This window comes from Magnolia sinica, chromosome 11, assembly GCF_029962835.1.
Source record: "Magnolia sinica isolate HGM2019 chromosome 11, MsV1, whole genome shotgun sequence".
NCBI lineage: Eukaryota > Viridiplantae > Streptophyta > Magnoliopsida > Magnoliales > Magnoliaceae > Magnolia > Magnolia sinica.
In genome coordinates this window covers 14,243,413-14,255,098 of record NC_080583.1, presented here as the reverse complement: position 1 = coordinate 14,255,098, position 11,686 = coordinate 14,243,413, and the positions used below count along the sequence as shown (strand labels likewise).

The 11,686-nt window shown below is 39.0% G+C and overlaps 1 protein-coding gene across 2 annotated transcripts in view; it reads left to right on the top strand.

The window, feature by feature from the left end:
* Window positions 1-436: 436 nt before the first annotated feature.
* LOC131218856 (kinesin-like protein KIN-7N) overlaps window positions 437-11,686 on the top strand; it is a 52,904-nt gene continuing 41,654 nt past the window's right edge. The window contains exons 1-10 of one of the 2 annotated variants that reach the window (XM_058213715.1): window positions 437-633; window positions 728-817; window positions 8,256-8,374; window positions 8,472-8,585; window positions 8,666-8,747; window positions 8,878-8,945; window positions 9,045-9,119; window positions 9,488-9,630; window positions 9,711-9,813; window positions 9,908-9,988. In XM_058213715.1, the coding sequence (XP_058069698.1) occupies window positions 489-633; window positions 728-817; window positions 8,256-8,374; window positions 8,472-8,585; window positions 8,666-8,747; window positions 8,878-8,945; window positions 9,045-9,119; window positions 9,488-9,630; window positions 9,711-9,813; window positions 9,908-9,988 (1,020 nt within the window). In that variant the 5' untranslated portion in view covers window positions 437-488. The remainder of the gene's footprint in view (window positions 634-727; window positions 818-8,255; window positions 8,375-8,471; window positions 8,586-8,665; window positions 8,748-8,877; window positions 8,946-9,044; window positions 9,120-9,487; window positions 9,631-9,710; window positions 9,814-9,907; window positions 9,989-11,686) is intronic. The other variant, XM_058213716.1, reaches the window with a different exon arrangement.

Genomic DNA, 11,686 nt, shown 5'->3' with positions numbered 1-11,686 from the left:
GACGGCGTGGATGAGACACATACATCATGTGTGGGCCCCACAGACTGAGTATCTCAGTGCCATATCCGCATGCCACGCTGATATTTGTGTTTTCCATTCATCCAGGTGGTAATAACGTCATGAACGCGTTGGATGGAATATAAGCATACCGGTTGGGCCAGGCAAGGTTTCAACGGTCCTCTCTGCTTCCAATAGTGTGGCCCACTTGATTTGTGGATCTCGTTCCTTTATGGGCTCATAAACTAAAATGATCTGTTGAAACAGATGGACGGAGTGGATATAACACAGAATAACGATGGGCCCCACAGTTCTTGGGGTTACAAGAATCCTCTCCAACAGGGGGTTGCAGGCAGGCAATCCGCGTCCAAAAATTTAAGTTTTCAGTCTTCAAAAGCCCGCTCGCTCCGCGCCTTTCCCAGTTCAAACTATCTCTTTCTCTCTCTCTCTAGCTCTCTCTCACTCTCTCGATCTCTCTCTGTCTCTCTCTAATGGAGAAGATTTGCGTCGCAGTCCGCGTCCGTCCTCCGGTCAGCCAAGAACCGCCCAACGCGTCGCACTGGAAGGTCGAAGACAACCGCATTTCCCTGCACAAGGCTCTTGGAACCCCAATCTCCGGCCTCTCATTCACTTTCGGTTCTCGCTCTCTCTCTCTCTCTGTCTCCATCTTTTCCCTTTCTTTTTGATTATCAGATTCTAACCTTATCAATTTCTGTTTCTTTTTTCTCAGATCATATTTTCGACCAAAACTGCACGAATGCGAGGGTTTACGAGCTTCTCGCCAAAGACATTATTCGTGCCGCCATCGATGGATTCAACGGTAAGTCCTTCCAAGTCCCTTTCTTTTGTTCCACTCTTCGGAGTCGGAATTTGATTTCTATGCCCACCCTTTTTAGATAAATTCGCTCATTTAATTAATTTATTTTTTTGATAATTCGGGGAATACAATAGTACAACTCTGTAGATTTTGACGAAATGTAGAATAAATGGGTGTGCATTTATTTTTTAAAAAAGGGTTTTAGGGGTGTAATTGATGCTCTTACAGACTATAACACTTTATATGCAGGCACTGAGAATTGTATGTGTCATACACTAACTCGAGTACTCAAGGAAAGCTCGCTAAATTGGTTGAGCAGTACTAAACTCTGATTCATTGACACTTGTTTGTTGAAACCGTCCAATAAATTTCCACCAATCCGCCAGTTAGATAATCGAATAAATGTAATTTTTGGCTCATTATACACGTGACTTGGGATCCAATTTGAATTTAATTGTATGCCGTGTATGCAATTTCCAAATAATTTTCAAGTGCCTGCTAGTCATCCATCACGCTTTGCCTGAGCATCAAAGTCTCTGTGTGCGCGCGCATTTGTCTCTCGACTTGCCTGAGTCAATCCGTGACTTGCCTGTGTCAATCCGTGACTTGCCTGTGTACCCTAATTCTATGCCACACTGAGTATAAAATGTAGGTATGAATTTGCTGAGGGCACAAAATCAACATGACTTGGTGAGTTTCCCTGGGTTTTTTCCTATGTTTCGATGTCTCGGACGGAAAAAAGAAGAAGAAACCCCTGATTGCATGCTACATTGTGTTGTTGGTTAAAAAGGATGTTTGTTGAAAGTTACATAACATGTATGCGTATTATGCTATGACTATTAGACATGAATATGATATCATAATATATTATTGTAACATGAGATGAAAGCTTCCTTTAACACACCCCCCACTCCCCTGTGCGCATCATGATTGAATGAGGAATGACGAGTGTTGTATTTTGTTTCAAAATTTATATTCAAATTGGAATTTCAAATATTTTGGTTTCCCTCCACATTTGAAATTTCTGATGTTTTTTGAGTTGTGGGTTTTGTCCCACATCGAATTTACCAAAGTAAATCTTCATATATATATAAGATAGGCTTTTTGCCTTGGAGCTTGAGCCCCATTCAGGGGGCATGTGAATTTGGTCCTGTGGGGGGCTATGCCAATAGCTCTAATTTATACCATTGACTACACATGCGCGCACGCTGAGCTGCACCGTGTCCGCGTGCCCATGCGCGACGGGCCGGTGTGGGTTTACTCGTGCGCGTGCATGTGTATGGGTACTCGCGGGACTTTATTTATGTGAGAGTGTACTCACACTTGCACATTTTCATTTTAAACTGGAGAGATGCAAGGTATCCCGTATCGGTATCAGTTGGCGTAATGGTGCCCTCCGATACCATTACGGATACGGGGGCGTAGCGACGCCATTTTTTTTTTTTTTTGACCAAAAAAATATGGATTAAATCCAGAATATTCTAAGCATTCCAAATATGTATTCATTTATAAATTGGAACATGTTTATGGTGGTGTAACGGTCCACTCTTTGGTGAGAAGTTGTATCAGACTGTCTGATGAATTTATGAACCAGATTACCTGAATTTGACTACAAAATTCATATATTTAATTTTTTAACTATCTACTATCAATGATAGATATATTAGAATGAATGTAATATGAAAATATCTTACATTAGGTGTTTGCAATTATTTTTGAGGAATTTCTCGAACATACTTGTGGATGTGACTGTGATTCCTGTCTATAACCTGTCATCCTCAAGTCAAGAATATTAAAAAAAAGAAAATATTAGTGTCTGATATACTCCCCTGCAACTTGATTAAGGATTACTTGATTGGTTGTCAGGGGAGCTATTTTAAATACAAGTTCGGCAGTGTCAAGTGTGTACTTGGCTTCTTGCAAGAATATTGCTGTGAGCTGTCTGCTGCAAATACTTACCTTAATACAAATATATACTTGCAATCACAAGTCATCACCAAAATGAAAATCTGTTTTTTTGTGGTTGCTCGACCTCCACATCATCGTCATCGTCATCATTAGGCTGAGGCTGTCCAATAGGTGTAGGTGCTGCATACCCATAATATCCAGTGCTAGAAGGAAATACTAGATCAACGAAACCAGAGGATGACTGATCTTGACTAGGCAACAACTTCGACCCTGAGTAAGGATATCCACCAGTGCCCGTTGAATAGCCATACTGGTGCCTGTACTCAGGCTGTTGAGAATCTTGAGATTGTGAGTGCGTCTGCTGTGATGGGTAACTTGGATTTGGATTTGGATATCTATAATTATATGGATATTGATCGGGAGGACTACTCCAACATGAATGTGATGGAACAGGCTCAGTATAACCACCATAATCATAATCCAATTGACCATAAGAATATCCATCATAATAATCAGGACCATGAGCCTGCTGATGTTCTAGACCTCCCGGACCCGGTGCACCACTAGATGTACTCGCCTCCTGTTAGCTGTATCGTGACTCGGTACACTCATAAGTCCGACCTCGTGTACTACCTCGTCGATGTTCATCGGCATCGCGATCTGTAGACTGCTGTATAGGGCGCTGAGCAACACCAGAAGTGCCAGCACTAGGAGCAAGGGGGTCATCATCACCATCATCCGACACGGTCACGCTACCACTGCTCGAACTCTTTTGTTGATCTTGAGCCACACCCAAACTTGGCATAAACGCTGCCCCTCTTACTGGGTCCAACACATCTGCACCAGTCTCTTATTGCGCTCTGCGTATTTCTGGGTCATCAATTTCTAATTCTTCACTATCCTCCTCAATTTGCTTTTCTCTTGTTTCCAACCAAGGTAAAAGCGGGTCATCCTCATTATAAATATTGTCTACATTTATTGGACAATAGTCTGCGTCATCGGCGGCTGTAATGCTCCTATGATGTCGTCGCATTCTTAGTTTTATATTATAGTGCATGAAGACAAGTCTATCTAATGTCCTAGTCTGCAATCTATTCCTATTCTTTGAATGAATAAGCGCAAAACAACTCCAATTCCTTTCGCAGCTAGAAGAAGATGTTGTCTGGCTTAAAAATTTTATTGCAATTTTTTGGAGAGCCTTTGTACTCTCTCCGAAATTAATCCACCATTCGGCTGGTTGTAACCTAGATATTGCATGCTGTGCAAGAGCATCTTTAAAGCTACCCAGGCGGTTTCCAAATGTATCTAATTCATTCAACGTCTTTATTTGCATATCTAAGTCAAGTTCTAATCTCTTTATCGCATTCTTTAGCCCGACACGAACTTCATCATCCGTAACAAATGATTGGGCATATCTGTACATAGGATTTAGGTAGTAACCTGCTGCATGAAGATCGTGATGGAGTTGTCTTGTCCATCTCCTGTCGATCATCATCCAATAAGACTCCTAGCTTCTACAATCACGTTGAATTGCCAACTTTGCCTTATTCATGGCATCATATAAGAAGCCCATGGTAGGTGCTTCGTCGGTTTCAACAAGACGGAGTACCCTCATTAGTGGCCCAATCACTTTTAGGATCGACTTGACCCTCTTTCAATATTTATTGTCTCGTATGGTGTTCGCAATTTCAACTGGTGTCCCCGATGTCTTCTGCCCGTGTTTTGTGTTGAGCCATTCTCAGGAAGCGAACATCTCACTCAACTCTCCCCTATGCTGGAATAAACTCTCTAATGCTATAAAGTTTGTTGCGAATCTAGTCACCGCAGGCCTCAACAACTTTCATCCTTTCGTAAACTTTCTCATTATTGCGACTACTTGATTATGGTTGTAAATAAACATCGTCACTTCTCTTGCCCTTTCGACTATTTCCTTAACATTCTTCTTGTTCCCAATATCTTCCAATATAAGATCAATACAATGGGCAGCACATGGTGACCAAAAAAGATGTTTTCTCTTATTCATCAACATATGTCCTGCAAGCTTATATGATGCTTCATTATCTGTCACAATCTGCACTACATTCTCCTCTCCAATCTCTTCCACATCTTTATCCATTAGTCCAGTAATATAAGTAGAATTTTTTGTTACCTCTGAAGCATCAATTGACTTGTGGTATATAGTTCCTAAGTGGCAGTACACCATGAAGTTGATCATGCTATGTCTGGTTGGGCTAGTCCAATTATCACACATGATTGTGCATCCTCTGGCTTGCTATACAGGTTTAAAGGTAGCCACGTATCCTTTCACATTCACATACTCTGCATCTGTCCATTTTTCCCTAATTTCCTTAGCCATGGGAGCTTTTATTCCTTCACCTGCTTCTGCTGCTGCATCAATTACCACTTGCCAAAATAGAGAATTGGCCGCGTTAGGAGGTATGTTGGCATGTATAAATAACTTTGCTGCTGTTATACCTAATTTCTCAACGGAAGTTCTACCCCACATTTATTTTATCTTCTTTTGTTTAGTTGATTCTTTCCTAAACAGGATTGGATCAATAGAGGGTCTCCTAGGCTCATTTACTTCTTCATCCAAACGTATAAGGGCATCACGTGAAGATGTCTGTCGTTGGCTCCCAAACACACGTCGTAACCCACTAAACCTACCCCCCTCCCCCCGTATCACGCACTGACCTATGCGTGCTAAACATGCGGTGACGTTATTCTTCTTCACAAGCTAGACGCAAGTGCTCTCTCCTAGCTATAGTTAATTCCCAATCTGAATCTTCGTCAGAATTAATAATATCTTCATCACGAACGCCCATATATTCAGGACCAAACACCTCTTGTCGAGCTGCATCCTAAACATCATCTTTCTTCTTTTGTACAGCAACACGTTTACTCTTCGACTCATCCAGACTAGCTTGCATTAAAAGCATTATCTCTTTCGGTACTCTAGTACATCCTGCAACTTGACCCTTTCGATGTGCCAAATGTTGTTTGAGACGGGTAATTCCACCAGTCACTAGTCTATTACAATAGTTGCACTTCTTTTGGTGCTTAGTACCACTAACCCTCTCACAATGTTACCATCCAATATCCTCGCTTACTTGTTGGTCAGACCCAGACATTTCTTTAGGTTTAGGTACATACTAGATAATTAGATATGGATTAGATATGAGTATGAGTATATGACCTATATCAATAAAGATGATTTTATGTTCTAACTAAACCCTAAGAAGCTCCAAAACCTGTCCAATATAAGAAAATAAAAACATAAAGTCACTAATTCGAAAATAGAAAAAAAATTATAAAATGACACCACAAATCTATAAAATACACATTAACATGTTATACTATAATTAATAAATAATAAATCAAATTCTATGATTAAATCAGCAAACCATTCCTTAAAAAATGATTTTTCGAATTAAAAAAAAAGGGCCAAAACTAGTGCGCAAATAGAAAAAAATATAAAATGACACCACAAATCTGTAAAATGCACATTAACATGTTCTACTATAATTAACACATCATATTCTATGATTAAAACAACAAACCATTCATTAAAAAATGATTTTTCGAATTTAAAATAAAAGGGCCAAAATTAGTGCGTAAATAGAAAAAAATATAAAAAAATATAAAATGACACGCAAATCTGTAAAATGTACATTAACATGTTATACTATGATTAACACATCATATTCTATGATTAAACAAAAAATCATTCATTAAAAAATGATTTTTCGAATTTTAAAAAAAAGTGCCGAAATTAGTGCGTAAATAGAAAAAAATATAAAATGACACCACAAATCTGTAAAATCACATTAACATGTTCTACTATGATTAACACATCATATTATATGTTTAAAACAGCAGACCATTCATTAAATAATGATTTTTCGAATTAAAAAAAGGCCGAAATTAGTGCGTAAATAGAAAAAAATATAAAATGACACTAAAAATTTGTAAAATGCACATTAACATGTTCTAGTATGATTAACACATCATATTCTATGATTAAAACAACAAAACATTCAATAAAAAGTATAAATACCTATTTTTGACGAATTTCTGGAAAATGGCCCACGGGGCTTCGATTCAAGAAAATCCTTAATATAATGTGTTTTTATCTCAAATGGCAAGCCAAGATTGGTCACAAATAGTAATAGAAGGATTTAGTAAGAGTTTGGAAGAAAGTGGTTTCAAAAAAACTGAAAAAACAGAGCTTAAAAAGAAAAACAATATGGCCGTTATTTGACTATTACGGCCTAGCCGTTATGGGGCAGTAACGGCGGTTATGCCCCGTAACGGCCGTTACGGTGCCGTTACGATACCAAAATCGGGGGGTCGCTTGTTACGCCCCCGTATCGGGTAACAGGTACGACCGTTACCGTTACGTATCAGCCGTTACAGCCGAAACGTAACGGATACGGGACACCTTGGAGAGATGTGATTGTTCGGCTAGTTGCACCTCTTGGGTTTAAACCCAACATACTAAACCCTTTTGAAAGAGTGTTTAATGCACTAATTCGGAGTATATATAAGGACTTCCGTTCCAGTTTCAAAATAACGAAAAATCTTTTCTTCTATTGTGAGAACTCTCTCTGTCTTTTGGTTTACAAGTTTTGGTTGCTGAGTTCGTTGTTGAGTCAACTCAGCATTTTCGGGTTAAACCGCAAGTGGTTTGAGCCTGCGTACAGTGAGTGCACTGCTGTCGTTGTATCCTGGAGGTCGATTGCTCTGGAAACCTGTTGCACTTGGGACGCTGTCCAAGGGGAGCAAATTCGATTTCAAGCGGAGTGACTCTCGTCACGCCTTGACTCAAATCTATATGTCTTCTATCTCATATTTAATTTTCTTTTTTGGATCTCGATTTTAAATAGTCTATTTGATTCAACCAAATATTCCAACATGAAGATAGACTCGGCATGACTTTATAACTGAATTATGAGTGATTGTAGTCTAATTAGTTTTTGGGATGTTCACAAGGGACCCATTTGATAAAATCATAGATATGGCGCACATAGGCACGTGTGGGGTGCTCTACTCTTTATGATCCATTCTTGTAGAAGTTGTTGCATTTATTCATAAAAGGCTGAAATCACATGTAAATTCCAGAGTGTGTTTTCACACTGAGGTATTGGGTTCAAGCCCAGCTTACCTATACAATTTTTATTTTTATTTTTAAATCATGTATAAATTCTAAACAAGATTTTTTTTTTTTGCAAGTCACTGTGTTGGCCTGCCTAAGTCAAGCCTAAGTTTGCCAATCTTGGTCTATTAAATTTTATATGCATTTTTAAATTATTCAAGGATCTCCATGTTTCTTATGTTTCAACCTATGTTTTCACGTTCAAAGAGCCATGAAGGAAATTGATATTTTGAGCTTATGCTCACAAAACTTTAATGGATGTTGGTGATGCCACTTAAATAACTGGCCATTCTTCCTATTTTGCATACTTGGATTTTCCAGAAGCATGTGTTTGATTTGCTACTTACACCCACTTGCTGCCTCTGGTGATATTTACAGGAACTGCATTTGCATATGGACAGACCAGCAGTGGCAAAACTTTCACCATGAATGGTTCTGAAAGTGATCCTGGAATTACTCTCCTGGCAATCAGAGATATTTTCCAAAATATTGAGATGGTATCAACATTAGTTTGTTAGACATTTCTTTAAGTTGCCTCACACATTCTTTGAATTTTGGGAGCACTAAGCTATTTTAACATCTTAACATTCTCAGACGACCGACCGTGAATTTTTGATTCGTGTTTCCTACATGGAAATCTACAATGAAGAGATCAATGATCTTTTTGCTCCAGAGAATCATAAGCTTCAAATTCACGAAAGTTTAGATGTAAGATATGAGAAGGTTTTGAAGCTCATTTTAAAGTTTAGAGCATTGGATTATATTGCTTATTTTTATTATTTTTCCAGCGTGGCATCTTCGTTGCAGGCCTTCGAGAGGAAATTGTGAATAATGCTGAGCAAGTTCTCAGACTCATTGAACTAGGGGAAGGTTTGAACGGATCTTATCCATCAGCATAATTGTATTATTCATTGGCTTCTATCTTCTATTTTGTTGCTTTTACTTTTCTTTGAAGTGATTGTGCATCTATTTTCTCTATTGATAATTTTATTTTTTGTAGTTAATCGGCATTTTGGGCAGACAAACATGAACATTAGAAGTAGCAGATCCCACACCATATTTAGGATGGTATGCCCTGTCAGAAAATTGGAGCTTCACTGGGTCTTTTCTTTGGTTCTTATCCCTGCTCCTTGTTATTGATACTAGACCTTGTGATATCTTAATTAGGTTATTGAAAGCAGGGGCAAGGATTCATGTTCTGGTGATATTTCTATTACTGATGCCATCCGAGTGTCTGTCCTGGTTTGTATTCTTTTTCTTTGCAATATCCTCTTTAATTTAGTTGTCTAAAACTGTTTCCATCTTATTCTGGATCAGTCTCCAGTTATAACATGTGTTCAGTTGTGCTTCCCAGTATCGGTTCCTTGGAATTCCAAATTGCAAGAGAACCCTATACTAGGCCTGTTGCAGGCTTTCGTTTTCCTGCTTTTCCACTCCAAATTGCGAGAGAAAGATGTAGGGGAAGGTCCTGAACATATCTCACTTCCATTTGGTGCTAGCCTATCACTTTGGCCCATGAATCCTCAAACATAGCCTTTGTCACTGTCTGATTCATTCAATATTTCTTAGTCCTGCATCTTATTTTATTACATGCCTATTTATGCTACCAGAATCTGGTAGATTTAGCTGGGTCAGAGCGGATTGCTAAGACTGGAGCCGGAGGTGTGCGTTTGAAGGAAGGGAAACACATCAACAAGAGCTTAATGATTCTTGGCAATGTAATTAATAAACTTAGTGATGGTGGCAAACAAAGGTTCGTTATACATAATGTGAATCAGTTGCTTCATTTTTCTAGGAAACTGCTATATTGAAAAGAGTGGAATTCTGATGCAGGGGACACATTCCATATCGTGATAGCAAGCTCACTCGCATACTCCAACCTGCTCTTGGTGGTAATGCCAAAACATCTATTATTTGTACAGTCGCACCTGAAGAGGTATCCTTCTATTCATTTCACGCATCTTTTTGACACTTTATACAGAGCATACCATGCAAGAGGTCTGGTTATGTTATGCAGTTATTATATTTAGGTTCACATAGAGGAAACAAGGGGAACCCTCCAGTTTGCAAGCAGAGCTAAGCGTATTACCAACTGTGTTCAAGTGAATGAGGTCATTTCTCTTACTCTCTTGATTTCATTGCAGTCTCTCTTTTCCAAGTAAGAAGTTGAATCTTGACACGTCTAAAACATCATTTTAGACAAAGTTGTTGCTTCAATATTTTGACTTAGGTATGTCATCCAATATCAGCAGTTTTCATTTCTCAAGATATTGTGTTTTCAGATTGGTTAATGGTAGAGCTCTTAATAATGGATGTAGTACCTCTATAATTGAAAGAATTGTGGTTTTTTCAAAGTCCATTTTTCTAATGTTCAAAATGTATAAAGGTTTATTCTGTGAGAAGGGAAAGAAAGGGGACCCTCCGGGATTTGAAATAAGAAGAATAAAAGTTAAAAACAAAACATTGAAAGTTTAATATATGAAAGTAGAAAGCAACATTGGACGCATAGGAAGTTTAAAAGGAAAAGCTAAAACAATGTGTTTCTTGAGATATATATAGCATGTAGCTGCTTCATGATACTAATGATGCTAGATAATCATAGATTTTGTTGTCTTCGTAATCCTATTATTTTCTCCTGTTTTGCAATTTTCTCTACAACATTTAGCTGGAAAATTTTCACTAGGAAATTGTATTGTGTTGAGTTGAGGTTAATCTTCTTGTTAGGGGCATTCTGTTGTGGCACGTGTCATGGGTGGTCTAGCCCCATGAGTGGTGGAGCCCACTTATTGGTCGGATGAAAATAAGAAAAGAGGAAGAAAAGGAAAAGGGGCTTGTAGAACACATTTTAAGAGAGAAAAGGGGGAAAAGAGGAGAAAGAAGAAGAGAAGAGAAAGGTAGGTTTCTTGTGTAAACAAAGATTACAGTATTTGATACCAGAGAGGAGCTGAATGATTTCTGTATTTGAGACAACCCAAGGGGTTGAATATATAGAGATTACAGTCATCTATACAAGGAAAATAATAAAATCAGAATCCTCTACCTATGGAAATGAACTATACAATGTATACTAGCTATACAAGGTATACAAGGCATGTGAGCCCGTCTAACATCCCCCCTCAAACTAATGCTGGTCATCGACAAGTAATAGTTTGCCAACTAGAAATGAGTGACGTGCAGAAGTGAAGGACTTGGTGAATGTCGATAATCTGATCATGGGATGCAACATGTGGAAGAGAAATGAGCCCAGACTGAAATTTCTCGCGGATAAAGTGACAGTCAACTTCAATATGCTTCGTCCGTTCATGAAAAACTGAGTTAGAGGCAATCTGAATAGCACTTAGATTATTGACATGGAGTGGAGTAGGATTCTGCAGAGGAATGCCCAAGTCGGAAAGAAGTCCACGTAACCAGACAAGCTCACTACACACAGCGAACATCGCTCGATATTCGGCTTCTGTGCTCGATTTGGAAACAGTGGCCTGCTTCTTACACTTTCAAGAGATGAGAGAAGTGCTAAGAAAAACACAGTAGCCAGTGGTAGATCTTCGTGTGAGAGCACAACCGGCCCAATCAGCATCCGAATAAGCACGAAGGTGAGACGCCGCGGAGGAGAAGAACATTGATTGATCTAGAGTTCCACATAGGTATCGTAGGATGCACAACACCGCAGTTATATGAAGAGTCTGAGGAGCAGAAACAAACTGACTGACGACTTGGACAGCGTAGGCAATATCAGGGCGAGTCATAGTTAAGTAAACCAGACTCCCAACCAAACAGCGGTATAAGTCGGGCTGCGCAAGTAGATCACC